We start from the raw sequence: 21,605 nt of genomic DNA, 5'->3' as shown, positions 1-21,605 counted from the left end.
TTGTGAGTTCAAAGCCAGCCTCAGCAGAAATAAAGTGCTAAGCAACTCAGTGAGACCCTATCTCTAAATAAAATACAAAACAGGACTGAGGATGTGGCTCAGTGGGCTAGTGTCCCTAAATTTAATCCCCAGTACCACACCCCCCCAAAAAATAATTCATTCTTGCAGCCTCAGTATCCTCCTTTTGATAAGTAATTGTCATGTTTTTAATCTCAGTCCCAGGCAGGCCGATAAGCATATTCCTGGATTATGTTGATAAAAAACCAATGGAGTCCCAGATCCAAAAGCAGTGACATAAAATGGAAAGAATAGCATATTTGTGGCAAAATGTAATTATGAGCTATACAGATAGGGGTAAAAAAATCTGTAATTTCTCAAGGGATGGTGAAGTTATTTTCAGGACCTTGTTTAAATATACTTTTTGCCCCATCCACTTTTTTGGTTAATTGACTGAGTTTGATATTTCACATGGTAAAGCCTTAATCATGTTTCAGTCTTTAGCAAATGGAGACAAACTGCCAGGGAACATCCATTACTTCCAGTTAATCTCACCAATGTTCACCAGAAAAATGATTTTATATATACATATGTATATGTGTGTATACACACACATGTGCATCTGATGTACAATGTGTATGTATATATTTGTATGTTACACACACAGCATTAAGTGTTACAGATTATACATAATGCTTTGAATTAATATTAGAATGTAAGAAAAACTACAGAAATTTTCCACTGTGAAACATAATTGAAAATGAGAATGATTAGATAATTTTCCCTGTTTGTTCCAGTAATGCTAATTTCTCACAAAGAGACAAAAGAACTTCTCTTTTATCTTTGTTAAAATATATTTATTAAAATCTGGAAAGAAGTTCCCACAGCTCTTCTCCAAAACCATTCGTAGTCATTGATATAATAACTCTAAACCCCTGATATTTGATTTTTAAAGTAAACTTTTTCTAATAACATTTAAAAATATTTAAAATTCTAACAGTATAAAGTGTTAAGATTCTTAAAAATAATATTAAAATTATATTGTGAAGCCAGGCAGGATGGTGTACACCTTTAATACCAGCAGCTCAGGAGGCTGAGGCAGGAGGATGTCATGTTAAAAGCCAGCCTCAGCAAAAGTGAGACACTAAGCAACTCAGTGCCATGCTATCTCTAAATAAAATACAAAATATGGCTGGGGATGTGGCTCAATGGTCGAGTGCCTCTAAGTTCAATCTCCAGTACCCCAAAAAATTATATTTTGATTTATATACAATTTAGAATACAGAAGAACATAAGAAGGAAGGATTAGTATTTCAAAATTCAGCAACTCTGAGAGCTCTTGCTATAAACAGCATATAAGCAAGTGCAGTAATTATGCAGATTTAGACATATAAATGTATCAAAATACAGATATATGTGTATATACAAAGTATAGGAATTATGCAGGGTTTGCATCTCACCTTCTCTACATTATATCATGAACACTTTCCTCAGATCACTAAGTAGTTTTCACAAAACATGATCTCAAAGACCACATAATAATTCATCATAGCAGTGATTTGGCTCCTTTAATTCTGCTTCTATTGTTCTCAATGATTTTCACATATCAATTCTCTACTTAAGAGCATCTGTGTTCATGAATCTACCAGTGTGTTTGAAGCTATGAATCCATTTGGGGCTTAGAAGATAGTATTTCACATTTGAGTGATTTGAGTGAAAGGAAATATTTTGTCCTACAGGAGAAAAAAAAAAGTGGTTGGCAAAAAAGGCTTTTAGAGCACCCACTATTTGAATTTGGAGGGGTTTCAAGTACATGCACCAGCTTTGATTAAATCATGCACTTTCTGTTCTTCTTTAATTGCATCAAATGTTATTTTCCAATTCCAAAGTTCAAGTTTGAGACTTGAACTATATATGCATGACTTATCACTTACACAGCTGTGATATATTCCCACGGACTCCCTGACCAAAAATGGATTGTGTAAGAGAGAGCATTCTTATAGACCTAAAAGAATTTTTATTTTATCAGTTCCTGTCAATTGTTAACAAAACAACCAAAACCAGGTACCATAGTTTCTAGCCATTCTTATCTTTATTCTTTGTATTTAGGATTGGAAACAAGTTAAAATACCATGTATTATATTAAACTGCTTCAATTTAAGAGCAAAAAGAAAAAAGAAAGAAAGAAAGAAATCTAGGAGAAGTAAAATCAAATTAGAAACTGAGTGCTCTTTTGTTTCCCAAGCTCTCCAGATGGTGTCAGCTGTTAAAGAAGATACATTTTGGAAGAGCTGGAGAGGCAGGGTCAAGAATAGAGTGTGGGTGTCAATCTCACAGCATTAACTGCTGGGCAGCCAAATCCTGTGCATTTACTACACAGCTCAGGTGCAAGGAGAGAGGCTGTATGAAGCCAAGGATTTTACACACTCTGTCCGGGAATCCCACCAAACAGCTGCTGTCCGAGGTACCCCAGACACCCACCCAGTTCTGAATTCCCATGTCTCTCTTTTTCCTCTTCTTCCCTTTCATGTATTTTTTAAAATTTGTTTTTGCGACTAAACAAGCAGCAAGTCAATAGAGATATGATGGGAGGGCAACTAGAAATTTGAAGACAGAAAAGGCAGACATAATTTAATCATCTGGAAAGCAATAGAACTCTAGACTTTACTGACCCAAGTTATAAAAAAAGAACTTGAGAGTGGAGTGCACTAGAGAAATGGTAGAGATTCTCAAACACTAGGATAAGAATAATTTAGAGAAATATCTTTGGATCCAGTTGCCAGAACCCCATTTACCCTCATTCTAGTTTTAAAGGTTGGAACTCTCCAAGCTGGGCATCTTTATTTAAACAAATCTCCAGTTAATTCTTATATGCATGGTCCTAAAACCATATCTTGGGAAATACTATCTAGACTCTATACACTGCCAGAGTGTGTGGTAAAGGGCTAACACCCATGAGAAGTGATGTACCTCTGCTTTTTCCTAAGAATTGGGGTGGGGGTATAAATCAACCTCTCAACATTATTGGGAACATTATTTCTGACTAGTGTAAGTGGGTCTTATGATACTGTGAGAGATGAGAGATATTTTTTAAAAATATTTTATTTTTTTTGGTTGTAGTTGGACACAATACCTTTATTCCAAACATCTAGTTTTATGTGGTGCTGAGGATAGAACCCAGGGACCTATGCGTGCTAAGCGAGCGCTCTACCACTGAGCCACAATCCCAGCCCCGAGAGATAAATTTTTCTGGAGTGTAAAGTTGACGTATACAATTCATAATTTCCTATCTCCTGAAAAGGACCTAAATTTTATGACAGTCTGAAAAGTATATCCTGTACCTTTATGTCTCAGTTTGTGTGAAAATGCAAAAGCTAGAGAGTTCAGTAGCAAACTGTAAAAGTAGGAAGCCTTTGTGTCCTAGTGTGAATGAAAGATCTAAGGATAGGTTTTGATGGAGGCAAGTGAAAGCAAGTGGTACCTTGAGGGGGTGTGCATAAGTAAAAGGTGTGAATTTACCTCTGGAAGGTTTATAAAGGTAAAGAACAGAATCCTAGTGGTTTGCCTATGACATGCCCCAAGTACATGAATGGTCAACTGGCTGCTTATTTTCAGCACCCTAAATAATTATCTGAAGTCAAAAAATGGGCCAGCCCTTTGAAGTCTAGAATAGCAATTTAGTTATGGCAAGTCTTAACTTCCTTATTTTCTAATGCAGATTTGATACCTATAATGCTGTGACAGAATGATAACCATTGCCTTTTCTCAAACTTCTGTCATTTAGATACTACCATTGTGACTTTAGCCATACCCCTGTAACACCTGTACTGTTTATTGACATTTTTCCTTAAACATATTGACTGTTTTCTCTATCAATTTCATTGCACAGGGAACTCTGTATTTTCTAGTTGAAAAAACTTGTATTAATATAAGGTCAACACAGCATAAATGTGATGGCAACAAAACTATGTTATTAAATGAGCCTTGATATAGCTGCCTCCTGAAACTCTCACCCTAAGGTTATCTGGGTTTTTGATGAAAATGGAGATTGGCAAGTGCTGTTTGTTACCGCTTTACCATGTCTTTCATTACTAATGGGTACTTCCTCTTTGATATCATCACGAGAGTTGAAAAAGGATGAAAAATGGGTGAATGTTCCTTTTTGTAATTTGATGTCACTGTCCTGGTTTTGTGGTACTTTTAATTACTAAGGAATAGCCCATACTTTACGAAGATCTGACTGTTAGCACTGGCAGGTCCAATTTTCTTGAATGCTTGGCTTTTTATCAAATTTGAGCAATGCTTATATATCACCATGAAATCCTCTTATAAATAAATATACCAGTGTCTAAAAAATTAGTGAGCTTTAAGGGGAATTATCTTATATATGGAAAATACTCACATGAATGGGTATTTACTAAATGTTAGACATGGCGCATGTTGTAAACTAGGTATCTGTCACGTTTCCTTGTGTTTTATTCTTTTTGTCATTTATGTAAAAGGCCTGTGCATCTGAAGTAAGGAAAAAGCTTTGTTTTCCTTCCAGTTTATCTTTTCAGAATTTGAGCTCATTTCCACTGATACCCAGGAGGGTTATGAGTAGAAATTCCTAGTTTGTCAAGACGTTTCTCAGATTTGGTGTACCTATCAGTTGGTGTTTGTCTACTTATTCAAAAGGACACTGTGTAGAAGTTATGCTCAGACTTTGGTGATTGGTAGGTTTGGGACTAATTTCTATGTCCACTATTTACCATCTATGTTGATGACCTGGGACTAGTTACGTACTCCTCAAAACTCCTCTTATATAAAATGAATATAACCCCCACAGGGTTGCTGTATTCATTAACTTAAATATAAAACAAAATGAAACAAAAACACCTATGGTAAATGATACAATGTGAATAACTCCAGTACTGGCTCTGGTACTCAGTTTTATTGCCATTATGGTATATATCTATGTATCACTATTATAAGTGTGATCATGATGATAGCAATGGCAATTTAGTTTGACATTTTATATGATAAAGATCCCACTCTCAAATCTGCATGAGACAGAAACTAGTTCTTAACCATAACTCTTCAGTATTCACTATTTTTAATCCAGGAAGTCTTCATTCTGTTTTGAAATCTCCATGGAAATTTCCACTGAAAGAAGTAGGACACTTATAAACTTTTATCTTCTGAAAGTGTGTGTTTTTATGTTTTGTAATTCAGATTGTAAATTTTTGCAAGAAAGTGCATTCCTTAAAGTGATATGTTTTTGAAATAGATTTATTGAGTCATAGTTTATATTTCATGTAATCCACCTATTTCAAGGGTAAAATTAAAAAAATTTTCCATAAGTTCACCAACTGAGGCAACCATTACCATAAATCGGTTTCAGAACATTTTTGTCACCTCAGTAAGATCCCCTGTGCACGTTTATTGTTTCCTCCTGCCCCTTTTTCTTCCCAGGCAAAAAAAAATCAATCTAATATATGCCTCTGCAGATTTTCTCTTTTCTGGACCTTTCATTTAATTGGAGTTATTCAATATTCTGTTGCATCCAGCTCCTTTCACTTAGCATAATATTTTTGAGATTTGTCCATATCATAGCATATAGCATAGTAGTTTGTTTCTTTTTATTGGTATATCACTTAATAGGCATATTATATTTTGTTTATTCATGCATCAGTTGGTAGACATTTATGTTGTGTCCACTTTGACCTATTGTGAATAATGCTTTTGTGAACATTCATGTACACAGGTTGTTGTGTTGGTGTGTTTTCATTTCCCTTGAGTATATAACTGAATGTGAAACTGCTGGGTCTTATTTGTGTTTACTACTTGAGAAACTGTTGAACTATTTTCCAAGGGGTTGAAATACTTTCAATTTCCAGGGGCAATGTTCGAGTGTTCCAATTCTTTCCTTTCTGTTTTTCTGTTTGTTTGTTTTTGTTTTTCTTTTCTTTTGTTTTTTGAGGCAGGGTCTTTTTGCTAAGTTGCCTAGTCTGGCCTTGCATTTGGCAATCCTCCTGCTTCAGCCTCCTCCATAGCTGTAATTACAGGTGTGCTGAGTTGCTCAAGTTTTTTCCTAACCCATCCATCTAATGAGTGAGAAATGGTATCTTATGTTAGTTTTAGGATGCATTTCCTTAATGATTACTGATGCTGAGTTATCTTTCCTTGTGCTGATAAGTCATTTGTATACCCTTGTTTAAAAAGGCACATGGTTAAAATGTTTAATTTTCTGATTGTCTTGATAATTCCTGGTAAGAAAATGGTTTATGAATCTCTAAAAAATTAATAATAATATTATAAAAATATATGTTTAAGATTGAGATAAATACCTGTAATGTCATGGGAATATGAATCTATATGACCATGAGGATGTCACTGAAGGTATTTATTTAATATTCTGAACTCACAAAGTAAAACTTACTAGAACGTGCAGAACTAGAATATGAACCCAAATAAGGTAAAGAAATTAGTGAATCTTGATCAACTTTTTTATCTCTATCACCTAGAACAATGTCTGCCATAATATAGTTACTCAACAATTTTTTAAAATAAATGGATAAAGGAGGTATGTTTTAAGAATATTGGCCAAATGAAAGAATGCCAATATTTCTGATATTTCAGATAGTAGAATATTTATGTGTTTATTTTTGTAGATTTAAATTCTAGAAACTGGAAATTATTCTGTTTCAAAAATTTTAAAATTCTGCTTGAATATCATTTTTGTCAACTAAAGCAAAATTCCTGACTAAAATATGTGCAAAGTCATTATCCTGTGAAAGTCACAGATCTAAATTATGATTAGTACCTTTGTTTGTTTTCTACTCCTGAAATACTCTCATGAATATGGGTATATTATACTCCTAGAGTAAAACTAGATTTGGGCTGATAAGAATAGTAACCAAATAATAACAGTAAATACCAAAACAAAATAAATAATAAATAAAACAAGAAAAGGATCTCGCTTATTCTCAAGTAAATCTGGTTCATCACTCTTCTTTACTCTGAACTCTCTTAAAAAATGATCCAACCAGGCTCCGGAGGCTAAGGCAGGAGGATTGCAGGTTCAAAGCCAGCCTCAACAACTTAGCAAGGCCGTAAACAACCTAGTGAGACCCTGTCTCAAAACAAAAAATATAAAGGACTGGGGATATAGCTCTGTGGTTAAGCACTCCTGGGTTCAATCCCCAATATCAAAAGAAAAAAAAAGTCTAAATAGAAAACCTTAACAGGATAAACATCTGTATATATGGAGACAGAATATCCCATTCAACAAAGAGCATGACATTATTGTAATGTAAGGACAACAAGTACTTCCTTGCTTTTTGTCCCCATATCCAATTATGTAAACATATTAAGAAACTAGAATAGTATCATCTAGATAATATGCTCAGAATACTTCTGTGTTGTAATGAAGGACTGCTGAACTACCCAGAGACAAGTTTTGCAAGGACTTCGATTGTTTTGATACTACTTCAACTCATCCGTATAAACCAGAAAATCTTTTTGAATTCCTTGCAACTCTGTAAGTTAGCAATTTGACATTGTAAAATTAGGCCTCTATTTATGCATTTCCCATATAAGGTTCAAAGCTGGTTCTACCTTATTGACTTTATTGGAAGAAACTATCTTTCCTAAAAAAGAATGTTTGCATTCTTCATGATTTGTCCCAGAATCAGGTACTTACTATTCATCAAATCTGTGATGATTATGGAAGGAAGTGTGTGCAATGCCACTGGACATTGTTGGAGATGCATTAATAAGAATATATATAGGGAAGGAGTAGGGAAATTTTAGTTGTTATTTAGTTTTATTAGCTAGAATAATTACTAGTGATATTTGACACTATTTTATTTTTAAAAATAAATATTAAAGTATGTATATAGATTTTTATACTGTTAATAGAATTATAAGAATATCACAGAAACAAATATGCCTCCTCAGCATCAGACATCAACAATGCTTCTCTGGGAAGTACTTGGTTATATAATCTGAAATCTCTCAGAGAAAAGATAAATTGCTGAATATATTTTCAGGGTTGCATTTCCTTTGCTGATCCTGAAATATCTTCTGTACAGCTTAGTGAAGGAAAAAACATGAAGACAGACAAAATAAAATTGTAAAGCAACTAAATATAGCTGCAACTTCTCTCTTTTTGCTAAGCCAAGTTCATTAACTTTTGCCAACATTTTGAAGACGGTATGAATTACAGCTCATAAAGCACCTCATCCCATATGCTATTGAAACAAGAAAGGGCTACATGATGATGTCTTCAGCACATATGCTTACCAGTGTGAAACGTGAAAACTGAAAGTGTCATGTAGACTGTCTATGAAAGAATATCCTCATGTCTGCATATCGGGAGTCAAATGCTAGGAAAAGCAACATGCTCCAATTAACCAAAGTATGAAACCTCCTCGTTTATTTAATCTAATGAGATAATTATATAATTATAGTGTGCTTAGATATTATATATTATTTCTCCCAATTGTCTTGTTTTCAAAGACATTCCCAGGGGGAGATAAGAAGTAAGCAAGAAGTGTCTCAATCTCTCTCTCAAATTATAGTCATGTAATCCATTGAATAATAGGAGCTATTTTTAAGTACAACTTTAAAATTTCTGTAAATGAGTTTTCTGGTTGTCTCTCTTAATCTCAGTTTCTTTGTTTCCACTTGAAACAACTTCTTTGTTTCTACTTGAAAATAGGTAATCTGAATTGAAAATAAGATATCAGTCTTTTTAAATTAATCCTACATTTCTTGTAATATATGTTTCACTTTGAAGATAGGAAGTAGTGTTCCATAAAGCGGTCCAAGAAAGAGTTAATATGTGGACATTACTCCACTGGGATTCCCATCCTGGATCCAGAATGCTTTTGTTTATGAAAGCTCTTGTGCAAACTGCTTTATTCATTGTTAACTATAGATACTCTATGGATAATCAAAGGTTTTGTTCTTCTCCTGGAACAGTTATATATCAAGGCAATGAAGGTCTGCTAGCATTAGGAAGAGAAAAAAGTCCAGTATATGTAGCCTAGAAATGACCTTATGGGAGACTCCATTGATTTGTTTTACCATAAAACTGACTGGATTGGTTTACAGTAATTCTTTTTTTTCCTTTATGTAAATTGGTTTATAGTAATTCTAAAGGGAACAAATATATGAACACACACACACCACACTCATGTGTCTTAAATAATTCCTTATGTTAATGCTTATTCTAAAGGATTATATACATTGTTGATATGAATAGGAAAATATTTGTGCTTTCATTCATGTTGAATTTAATTTTTGTGGGAGAATTTGTGAGTTTTTTAAAGAATTATTTACTTAAGAGTTTGAAAATATTAATGTGTTTTATAATACACAATTATCATATGCTTTTTAACATTATTTGTAAATTAAATTTGGATATGACATGGAACCTCTGGTCCAAAATCACTAGATTTGACAAGACTCATTGACTCCTTTTAATAGTTGTGTTGATTGATTTTATAATGGACAGCATTTTAATAGCAGTTAAGGTGCCATTGTATTTTATTTTTAAAATTATTTCATTTCATTTCAATTAACCTGTATTAATTGTCCATATTAATGGGTTTAAGTATGATATTAGTATGATATTTCAATACCTGTATACAACAAATACAGATCAAATCCAACTCCCCTTATCTAACTTTCCTGAACCACACACACCCTTCTAGATATCTTATTATTACTATTATACATTTTGGTTGACATTTTTTAGCTTCAATATATGAGAAAGAGCATATGGAAGCTGGGCACAGTGGTGTATGCCTGTAATCCCTGTGGCTTGGGAGGCTGAGACAGGAGGATTGCAAGCTCAAAGCCAGTCTCAGCAATGGTGAGGCTCTAAGCAACTCAGTGAGATCCTGTCTCTAATAAAACACAAAATAGGGCTGGGGATGTGGCTCAGTGGTTGAGTGTCCCTGAGTTCAATCCCTGATAACCTCCTCCCACAAAAAGAACATATGATACTTTGTATCTCTGGCATGTTTTGCCACCAAATGTCCTCCAGAGCCATCTATTTTGCTACAAGTGATGGAATTTCATTTGTTTGGCTGAATAATATCCAATCGTGTTTATATACCACATTTTCTTTATCCATTCAACAGTTGATGGACACATAGGCTGATCACTTACATTACCTATAATGGACAGTGCCATGATAAACATGTACATACATGTATCTCTTTGTACACTGATCTCGTTTCCTTTAGGTTTGTGCTCAGATGTGGGATAGATGAGTCATATGGGAGATCTATTTTTAGTTTTTTTTGAAGGACCTCCATAATGTTCTCTGCAATGATTGTATTAATTTATATTCCCACCAAGGTGCATTAGAATTCTTTTTCCTCCACATTCTCACCAGCATTTGTTGTTGTTGCTATTTTTTTAAATAGTCATTCTAGCAGGGATGAGATCATGTCTCATTAAAGTTTTGATCTGAATTTCCGTGATAGTGATATTGAACATTATTTCACATAATTGATGGACACTTGTATTTCTTCTTTTGAGAAATGTCCATTCATTTGCCCATTTTTAATTAAGTTACTAAATTTTTTGTTGTCATTATAAAGGTTTTTGAGTTCTTTATAACTAACCCTCTGTCATCTGAGTAGTTGACATATAGTTTCTCTCATTCTATTGTGAAAGTTATCTCTTCATCATATTGATTATTGCCTTTGTTGTGCAGAAGCTTTTTTGCTTGATATAATTCCATTTGTCATTTTTTGCTTTTGTTTTCTTTGTTTTCAGGGTCCTATCCAGAAAATTGTTTCTTGTCCAATGCCTTGAAGTTTATCCCTTTATTTTCTTCTAGTAAATTCAGATTCTTAGGTCTTACATTTGGAATATTTAACATTTAAATTATGTCTTGTCGTTGTTATTGTAACTGAGTGTATATGTATGTACGAGGTAGCCTGTTCTTAATTAATAGAGTTATAATGATGTAATATTGATTTCAGGAAAATTGCTGAATATTCTGCTTCAAACTGTATAAGTTCTTCGATTTTGCTAGCCTTTCCTCTCCCATGGAAATAGCTGGGAAGATAGTGAGAAAAGTCAGAGTTTACTTTTAATCTTCAGGCTAAATTTCAATTTACTTAGACAAATTAGGACATAGCTACTTAGAAAATGAATCGATGCCTTCAAGCATACTAACTCAAACTCACAACTCTGATAATTGCTCTACAAAATAAGTGTTTATTTTTGTGTTATTTATATTTATCTATATCGCTTAGATAATTTCCATTTATATTCAGCTGTGGTATTCATAACTACACAGCAAGACATTTTACTTGTAATTTGTTATTTAGTTGCTACTGTTGACTACCTCCTATATATGTGTGCTAGGAAAGTTAGGGGTGGGAGGGCAGGCTTGTGGCAAGAAGGTGCTGTGGTATTATTAGTGAAGGTGAGTGATATAAAGTTGAACCTAAGCAGTGTTGGTAAGACTGCTAAAGAGGTTATGGATTAATAATGTATTTTGTCAGAATACTTTTTAGTCATCAGGATTTTTTTTTTTTTTTAATTCTCAAGTGATTCCAATGCACACGTTAGGCTGAGAAGTACTAATCACAGATTAAGGGTCTTTGCAAGAAGAAAATTTAGTTTGACTTCTATGTACCTTGCTTATTTATATGAAGATTAATGCTAAAGCAGGAAACATTTTATTTCAAGCAGAGCATGTTAGTCAGCTTTGCATCACTGTGACCAAAATACCTGACAAGAACAACCCAGAAGAGAAAAAAGTATATTTTTGGCTCCCAGTATCAGAGGTCTCAGTACATAGATGACTGACTCCATTGCATTGGGTCCAAATTGAGGCAGCACATCATGGTGGAAAGAGTGTCACAGAGGGAAGCTGCTCTCCTCACGGCAGCCAGGAAGCAGAGGGAGAGTTGAGGGAAGGGGCCACAAGGAATATGCACCTTTCCATAGCAAGACTTCAGTGACCCATCTCATCTAGCCATGCTCCACCTGCCTACAGTTGCCACCCAGTCTGTCTATTCAAGCTAGGATGAGCTAATTAAGTTATAACTCTCACAATCCAATCATTTCACCTCAGAATTCCTGCAGTAGCACAGGAGCTTTGGGAGGGATACTTCATATCCGAACCATAACAGGGAGTATTGTGGCTCCTGGTCAGCTTTGTTTATGTGAAGTTCAATGTTTAGAACATATAAACATGCAGTAGCAAGATTTGCTATTGAGGTGTACACTGTCATCATTGTAGAAAATTGTACTTATGGATTTATCCTGGGGACATCCATGAAAACAGTAACACCTAGAGGCCAGCAGAAAGGGAGCTTGGGAAATATGGCTACAAAATGGTGGCTAGAGGAGGAGAAGCTAAGAAGGTGGGGGGTGAAAGACCAGAGAGACATCAAAGAGGCAATGAAATAGACTTGCCCATGAGAAGTATTAGAAGTCAGGGGTAAACCAAAATCTATGATTTATTTGAGGGTGTAGTTACTTTCTATTTGAGGAATCTATTATTTAGAAGCACCAAACTCAAATTACTCACAGTCATCTCTTTCTATGGCTCTATTACCTGGCTATATTTTCAGGTATTTTGTTACTTTGATCATCTTGTTTGTATAAAGGAAGCTCTATTTGTGTGTGTGTTCACACGCTCATGCTCACAGGGTCAAAATGTTTGTTTTACATGATTAGCATTGTGAGGGAGAAGTTTCTACACGCGTAATTCTATACATATAAACAATTCTAGAAGTGGGAAGGAAAAGAGCAATGTGACTGTTGTTAAGCATGAACAACATTTTCCCAATATTGTTACTTCCACTTCCTCTTGAATTAGGGAATTTTGTGGGACGAGTATGTGACAAACAAGCTCCTGTGGAAGGATCCTGGGGCCACATTTAACTGCTAGCCATTGCCCACTGAACTCCCTCCTTTCCTTGGAAGAAGTTTTCTTCTCCAAATGCTTGTTCTATATCAGTGTTTCTTACTCTGGTTGCATACAAGAGTAAAATCTCATGTTCAGGTTATATCAGTCATATTTGCTTTAGCTATCTCAGTCCTCAATATTTTGAAATACTTTCCAGATGATACCAGTGTGCAAACCAAGGTTGACAATTACTATATCTCTATTCAGCATTGTTTCCATTAATCTGTATTTAACTGACAGCATGTTTTTGTTTTTCTGCTAATATTTCATTACTTAATACTGTAATAGTACTATGAACAGTTTTCTAGGAAAGCTCACCAAATGCAGATTTATGGATTGTATCACTCAGTCCTAACTACCATAACAAAATACCATAGACTGGGTGGCTTAAAAAACAAAAATTTATTTTTTCACACTTCTGGAAGTTTAAGACCAAGATAGGGGTTACATTATGGTTAGGGGCTGGTGAAGGCTCTCTTATTGACTTGCGGGTGGATGCCTTCTTGCTGGCTCCTCATGTGATTTTTCTACAGTGTGGGCATGAAGGGATAGGGAGAAAGAAAACTCATAGTATCTCTTTTTATAAGGAGACTAATTCTGTCAGTCAAGGACCCCACTCTCATGACCTTGTCCAAACCTAATTGCCCCCCAAAGGCCTCTGTCTTTACATTAGGGGTTAGGGCTTCCACGTTTGGATGTGGAAGAAACATGATTCAGTCTACAGAAAGATAGCTGTGTAGTTCTCTGCCATCAGCACTTTTAAACAAGGAGAATTGAAATGGAATGAGCACAAACTCAATGTATTCCTGGAGTTGGCCTGGAGGTGAAACAATCTTTTGATTTTGTACATAATTTAGTGGTGACACTTATATAAGTGTTCAATAAATTGAGACAGTTGAACCAGATGCAAGTTTCACTGCCAAAAAAAAAAAATGTACCAGTTTTGACAGATAAGTAATAAATAAATTTGAACAGAAGCAGACTCTTCCAAATGGCATTTAGTTTAGTTTAGTTTAGAGCTGCTTAAACTTTTGGGTTAGCTTTTCTGCGTTTTGGTGAACTCAGTGGTGGAGCAGGTTGCTTAAGTAAGACATTTTGGGGCAGAGTTCATCCGGGCAGTGCTGTTGCATGCCTTCATTTTAATTTATGTTCTCCCTGGAGCCTGGTAGAGATGACATTATTATTTTCTTAATTTGAAGGTAATTCTTAGGTTCTCTTATTGTGCTCATTGCCGATAAGTCCACAATATCTTTAATAACTTCCTGTGTGAATGCATTGGAAATTCATTCTATTCAGTTAAATCAAGGGATTGATTATACTGTGTTCTGTGCATGGTAACCAGAATGAAAAATTCCCTTTTATAATTATGAAGCTTAAGTGTTACAAGGTTTTGTCTATGTGGTTTTATATTTGTAATTATGGTGGCATTTGGATTTATCAGTGTGTATTAGTATATTTATTAGGGAAGGAAGAGTTGGGTTACAGGATGAGCAAGGAGGGATTGTTTTCAGATCTTTTATTCCCATTCAGATTAGTAAAAGCCTATTGTGCATAGATTTATAAACAGTGCAATGAGTTTCCAGGAAGTGCAGAGAATATTCTTAAGATCACATACCTGGCAGGGCATTAAAAGTTAGACTACACAGAGAGTGTTATAAAGTTGAAAAACTGAGCTTGGTAAGGAAATGTGTTGACAGGGACCAGGTAAAGATATAAGCTAAGCTCAAGGGAGGGAAAAAAAGGTCTCTGTTGTTCATCTATTTCACCTCCAGGTATCCTGAGGCAGTGCTCACCATAGGTGTTCAGGAACTATGTAGTGAATGAATGACAGATTCCAAAAGGATCAAAAGATGACCCATGAGAAAACAAAATTAGATCAATCATAGGAAGCTTCACGGAGGTCTTCAAGGTTGAAAACAGTAGTGAACACAAGGAAACAGGTTTCAAAAGTGAAGTCCAACTGCAGTATGAGGGGTAAACAATTCCCATGTGTTGATCAAGTAATCATATGTTTCAGAGCTCCTCCTGGTCTGGTAGCTTCTTTAACGAGCATTTTAGAGGTCCTCTCTCTTCTCTCTCTTTCTCTTTTCTATCACTGGATATGAAGTGTATGATTATTTTTCCTAGCTTCTGAGCAAATTCTGTTACCTGGTGAGTGAAAGAATCCTGAGTCTATATAGTGATTCTACATTACCAAGTAGTTTTGAAGTCCTACCAAAGGAACCTGAGGTTAATGTACCACCTATCTGTGTGATGTCCTGTTCAAGTGCCTCAAATGGGATTAATTACACAATCTACTGGTTGGATCACAGAGAGGGCCTAGAGTGTGGAGAGGTGTTGTTGTTGTTAGCCAGGTGACAATTTTTATTCTCCATTGTACATAGACTTTTGTCACAGTTAGTCACTTCACTTCACTTTGGCAAAGACTGAGATAAATATCTCTGAGGCAAAATAACATGTCATTGAAGGTGCATTAGGCTATTAACACAAAACATTGGTATCTAGTTAATTAGTTGTATGTAGTAAAGTAAATATCAATGAATCAAAGTAGTGGATTTTTAGTCAGAGATATCAGGCTGGAGAGTTAGATGTGGAAGATTGTCATCTCATAGAGTAAACCTACAAAGAGATTTTTTCAGAGAAACCCCAGTCTCCCATTGCTCTAGGTAGCCTATTAGCAGCCAGGGCAGAGTGACCCAACGTGAGCCAGAGGACATGAATCAGAAGAGGCAAAGCATGTTGGAGTCCATCCAAAAGTAATTGTTTCCTTCCATTCAGTAGGAAAGTACAAAGCCAAAATGAGAAAGCTGAAAAAAATGCAGAAGTCTTTATTTCTACAAAGAACGAGGTTTAATGAAGTCCCCCAAAAGAGTCATAAAATTTTAAGTCTTTAAACAAAACTTGAATAGCCTTCATTAATTGGGAAAAAAAAAGAAGACAGAAAATACATACGATCATTCTTTATTATTTCTATGTCATTTTCATGTCCGTGTAATTACCTGTGGCCATATGTACTATAATACTAAAAAGCTAAGGCAAAGGATTATTTCAGGCAAGGAATAAAATAATCATCCCACTCCATCTCTCTTACTTTGATTCATAGCTCCAATGTTTTAATTCTTGGAACATCACTGCAGCTTTGGTGTTAAGAACGTTGCTGGTAGAGGAAGAATGATTCTGCAGCCTTCCATCCTTCACAATTTTCTCCCCGGCCTCACAGTCTAACTTTGCAAGCTTGCCACCTAGTGTTCGAATGTTCTCAACACCAAAATGTTTCCCTTCTTCAGAAGCAAAATAATAGAGGAAGGAATTCAGGACGTTAACATAAAAACAGTGTGTTTAAGGAAAGTGAATGGAATGAATAAATCGTCAAAGAAATTCTAAAACAGATTTATTTTTAAATATATTCCTTTTTCCTTTATTATCTCCTTTCTTTATTGCATTTACTCATAAATATTTAACATAGTGTTTATATAGAAATATATATTATATATAACACACTCTACACATTGAAATATATATGTATTTATATTTTGTACTTTGATTTTATATTTTTCTCTCTCCCTACTTATAACTTTAGCAACATTTTGTCATTGACTCTAGAGGCAAAACAGACCCCATCCAGTCATGACAGTAGGTTGAATTAGAGTGAAGTCAAAAAGTGGAAGTAGTTTATTGGAACATTTGATTGCACTGCCTCTCCTGCCTCAGGCTGCGATTTTGTTACTCCTGGTGACTGCTCTTTCAAGCCAGGCACTTTACTATATAGGAACAGAGACATAGAGGGTTTGGATACTTGTGAAATGGACAGCTTTACCAGTAAACAACAACACATATGAATTTTTTTTGTCTTACTACTGGAACTATTTTGGTCCATCTTTTTAAAAAAATTAGAAATTATTTTTGGAAATTAATAAGCCTGAACCTAGATTTCAAGAGGTCTTTGAGGTGTGATTTTTATTCACAAATCTTTAAGAGGACCTCTTTATTGATATTGCCTTACCATTGACAATTTTTTAAAATATACTTCTTTGTTAGAAAAATAAAGTTAATGTAACATGCCCCATTATATCAAATCATCATTTTAATATCTTAAAATCACTCATGATATGCTTATTCTGACAGACTCTAACATCCACACAAGAAACCTCAGTGCTTGTCCCCAGGTAGGTAAAGCTCTGTGGCTCATGAAGCTGCTCCCTGCCACTCTAACCATATCCACCCCCATCAGAGGCTCTGAATTTCCCAGTCTTTTACCAGGTCTTTAAGGGCACAAGGCAGCCTCCCTCTTCAAACTGTTTCCCTTCCTTGCTTTAATCAGTAATGCACTTCTCTGTCCTTCTGCTCTCAGTTCACTCTACTACACCCTTCCAATCTTAGTCCAATCCTCATTTCCTCAGAGAAGCCCACCCTCTGCCTGGTTAGTCCTCTCTTGTTATTAAACAACATCCTATAGTTTTCCTTCTTACCACCCACTACAACTCTATAATTACATAGTATATTATCATTGGCTTAATATTTGCTGACCCCACTAAATTATAAATTATAAGCAGGCTTGAAAAATACTTTATTTGTTAATTCCTGAGACCCTAGCCACTGTGTTTTCTATAGTGTCCAACACAGAATAGATACGCAGTAAATACTTGATGAAATCAATCCATGAGTTCAAAATTGAGAACTGAGAGGCACATTGTCCTAGCTCACATACATATGGCATCACCATTGGGAAAAGAGAGTACTCCCTAGTGCCTGCATCCCAGCTTCTATTCTAAAGGCAGAGCCTTCCAGGGTCTTACCCACTCCTGAAGCTGGGAGTATGGTATAATCTTTTACTTCTTACAGAATCCCCTGATTTACTTACTACCACATTTCCTGCCTCACTTAAGTATTCAACCTGCTTTTTGTCCCCCCAAATAAATAACTCTCACTCAAAAAAAGTTTGGTTCCCCTCTTTCCTGTTATCCATCTTCATGGATTAACATGGAACGGGAATAAAGAGAAGAAAATATACATTCACATTCAGTAAATCATTCTGCCACTCTGGTGTTCTGCAGGGGATAAGTATAAATTATACGAGTTATGTAAAGAATATGTTAAAATTGTAATTGTTTATTTTCAGAGGATTTCCTTTTTCTTTCTAGAGGGATCTAAGAATTCCCAACTCTTTTAGAATAGTAGACAAGCAATTATGCTGAGAGCCAATCATCTTCATAATGAGTTGTGCTTAAAAAGTGTGTCATACTAAGCTTCAAGTATCTGGAACCAATCACCAATGTCTCCCCAAAATGAGTTCAACATTTTGAGAGATGAAGTCAGGATTCAGAAGTAATGAATTCTGACAGAGAATACAAATATACACAAACATAAATTTGGTATTTGTTGTAAAGTGTATTATATTTTGTGGCCTGATATATTCTCATAGTTTTCCAAAGCTAACACTTTTGCTTGCCATCCAATATACACATATGAATCAGATATAACTTTCCCACATTCATATATGAATACACAATGAGTGAAACACCACATCATGTACAACTGCAAGAATGGGGTCCTAATTAGAATAAGTTATTCTCCATATTGGTATAATATGCTGAAATTCACTCTACTGATATGTGTATCTAAAAAGAACAAATAAAAAAATACACACCTAGGGAAAATGCTTGAACTTTCAACTATTTTCACACCACATGAAGGAGTTTGAAAATGTCTTGTCACTCTCTCTTTCCCACCCGTGGTGGCGTCTAACAGACATTACAAAAGTGTGTGCTCCCTGGAAAATGGATTGACTGATTCAGTTGCAAACTTAGATAGAATTGGGACTCCTTGGCATATATTTCACACTCATAATAATAATAATAATAATAATAATAATAAACTAAATGATATAAAGTTACCCCCTAAAATACCTTTCAACTTCTGTCTCCATAGCAACACGGATGTGCATACAGTGGCCTCACTCCTTAAACTGTATCTTCGAGAACTTCCAGAACCAGTTATTCCATACGCTAAGTATGAAGATTTCTTGTCATGTGCCAAGCTGCTCAGCAAGGAAGAGGAAGCAGTAAGTTGATGCATTTGTTTCTACATAAGCTTTGGTTTGCAGGTTTTGTCTGTGTTTTTACTATTTAATTTGCAATTTTCCTCTTGTCCTATTCTTGGACATTTCCCCCTATTCTCTACATCACACACATTTAGACCTTCTATGCACAACTCAAGTCCCATTTCTGTTCCCTGTCTGATCAGAAAGAAGAATGTGGCTGAATGAATGAAATCAGTGCTTTATGGCACTTGCTCCCCTAAAGGGTTGATTTGTGGTGCTACATTAGGTCACATCTTCCAAGAAGAACATGGGCACCTTGTTTTATAATCTCCTTTTTTGAGTACCTCCAAAGTATCTCAAATAATGGCCTATAAACCAAATCCTACTGCCTGCCTATTTTTGTTAAAAACAGCTTAATTGAGATGTAATTACCGTACTGTACAATCAAGGGTTTAAACTTTATAATTCAGTACTTATATATTCTCAGAGTTGTGCAACCAGCACCAAAATTCAATTTTAGAATATTTACAAAATTTCTATTTCCCTAAAACAAATCTCATAGCCTCTGTGAATTCCCCTTTCCCTCGCTCTTGGCAAATACTAATCTAATTTCTTCCCCTATGGGTATGCTTCTGCTGGACATTTTATATAAACAGGATCATTCAATATGTTGTTTTCTGTGACTAGGCTTTTTCATCTTTTTCAAAGTTCATTCACATTGTACCATCTATCAGTATTTCATGTTTTTAAATTTCCAAACAGTATTCCATTTTTTATTCATTCATCAGTTTTTAAATTTCCATTATTTGACTATTAACAATAATGCTGCTATGAACATTTATGTGCCAAGGTTTGCATGGAAATATGTTTTAATTTCACTCAAAGATAGAATTGCTGGTCCATATGTAGCTCTATTTTTTTTTCCAAAAAGATTGTGCCATTTTTAATTCCCATCAGGCATGTGTGCAGATTCCAATCTCTTTACATCTCTGCCATCACTTACTGTTATCTGCCTTTTTGACCACAGACATTCTAATACGTGTCAGGAGTGTATCATTGAGGTTTGAATGGCATTTTCCTGATGGCTAATGATGTTAAATATTTTTTCATGGTGTTTATTGGCTATTTATATACTTTCTTTGGAAAAATATCTATTCAGATTAGTTTCCTATTTTTAATTGCATTACAACCATCCCAGTCTCTCAGGTGATTGATTCCAGGCCTCCTTGCAGATACCTAAATCCATGAATGTTCAAGTCCTTTACATAAAATGGTGTAGCGTTTGCATATAACCTAGGCATAGCTTCCTGGATACTTTAAATCATCTCTAAATTATTTGTAGTACATAGTACAAAGTAAATGCTGTGTTAATAGTTGTTATTCTATGTTGTTTAGGGAACAGTGACAAGAAAAATGTCAGTACTGTTCAGTACAGATACAGTTTTTTTCCTAACATTTTTAATCTGCAGTTGGTTGAGTCCATGAATATGGAGGACCAACTGTATTTGTCTTATTATTGAGTTGTAAGAATTTATATAGTTAAATCATGTTCCTTATCAGATATATGATTTACTAATATTTCTCCCATTTAAATTATTATTTCTTCATTTTCCTGATGATGTCCTTTAAAGTATAAAACCTTTTTCATCTTGATGAAGTATTTCATGTATTTTATTTATTTTTATTTGGTCATTTGTGCTTTTTGTGTCATGTCTAAGAAGCCTGTGTTTAAGAAAAAGTCATATTTACTCCTCTATGGTCTTCTAAGAATCTTGTAACTTCAACTCTTACACTGAGATCTTTGTTCCATTTTAAGCTCATGATATAATGCAGGGAAAGGAGCCAACTTTATTCTTCTGCATGTGGATATCCAGTAGTTTCAGCACCATTTTTTTTTTGAAGACTCTTCTTTCTTCCATTGAACTCTCTTGCCATAATTGTCAAAACTGCTGCCTATTTTTACAAATGCAATTTTATTTTTGTTGTTGTTGTTTCATAATATCAACTGTGGCTGTTTTTGTATAACAACAGTCAGGTAGTTATAAAAGAGACCATGTGTCCTGTAAAGCCTAAAATACTTACTAACTGACCCTTTACAGGTAGAAGAAATCAGACCGAATTATCAATTGGCTTTTCTAGGGCCATTTACATTTTAGAGGAAGTTCTACATGAGAAGAACAGAAGAAATTAATCCCTTGTGAACTTTCCAGGAAGATTAGGCGTTCCAACCCTCTTTGTGTCACAACTGATGATATACTGTTGGCATGACCAATCCAGAGAGATTGAATAGTCAGTAGGCATGTGTTTATCTAACTTCTAGGCATGGTGAAAATGGGAAGGACCTTCACTACATCAAAGCTATTTTTGTTTTCAACTAATGAGTCTGTCATCCCTTTTCAGTCATTGTGAACAACTGTTAAAAATGTTAAAAGAGCTTCACTTAAGTCTGTTTCTCTACAAATAATACATAACAGTGGGGATATGTTCTGAGAAACATCTTTAATATGTTTCATCATTGTGCAAATATCTTAACATGTACATATACAAACTAAGATGTCCATACCATCATTAGATGAATGGTATAATCTTTTGGACCACCTTCCTATATGTAGTCATGATTGATTGGCACATTATTGTACT

The 21,605-nt window shown here is 34.9% G+C and overlaps 1 protein-coding gene across 6 annotated transcripts in view; it reads left to right on the top strand.

Annotated features, from left to right (window-relative positions):
- Arhgap24 (Rho GTPase activating protein 24) overlaps positions 1 to 21,605 on the top strand; it is a 747,975-nt gene that overhangs the window by 705,294 nt on the left and 21,076 nt on the right. For all 6 annotated transcript variants that reach the window (XM_058583413.1, XM_046457583.2, XM_046457584.2 and 3 more), the window contains one exon: positions 18,854 to 18,986. In XM_058583413.1, the coding sequence (XP_058439396.1) occupies positions 18,854 to 18,986 (133 nt within the window). The remainder of the gene's footprint in view (positions 1 to 18,853; positions 18,987 to 21,605) is intronic.

Source organism: Marmota monax, unplaced genomic scaffold (assembly GCF_021218885.2).
Source record: "Marmota monax isolate L192 unplaced genomic scaffold, Marmota_monax_Labrador192_F-V1.1 WCK01_AAM20220418_F8-fsc00128, whole genome shotgun sequence".
NCBI lineage: Eukaryota > Metazoa > Chordata > Mammalia > Rodentia > Sciuridae > Marmota > Marmota monax.
This window is presented reverse-complemented; position numbering and strand designations above follow the sequence as displayed.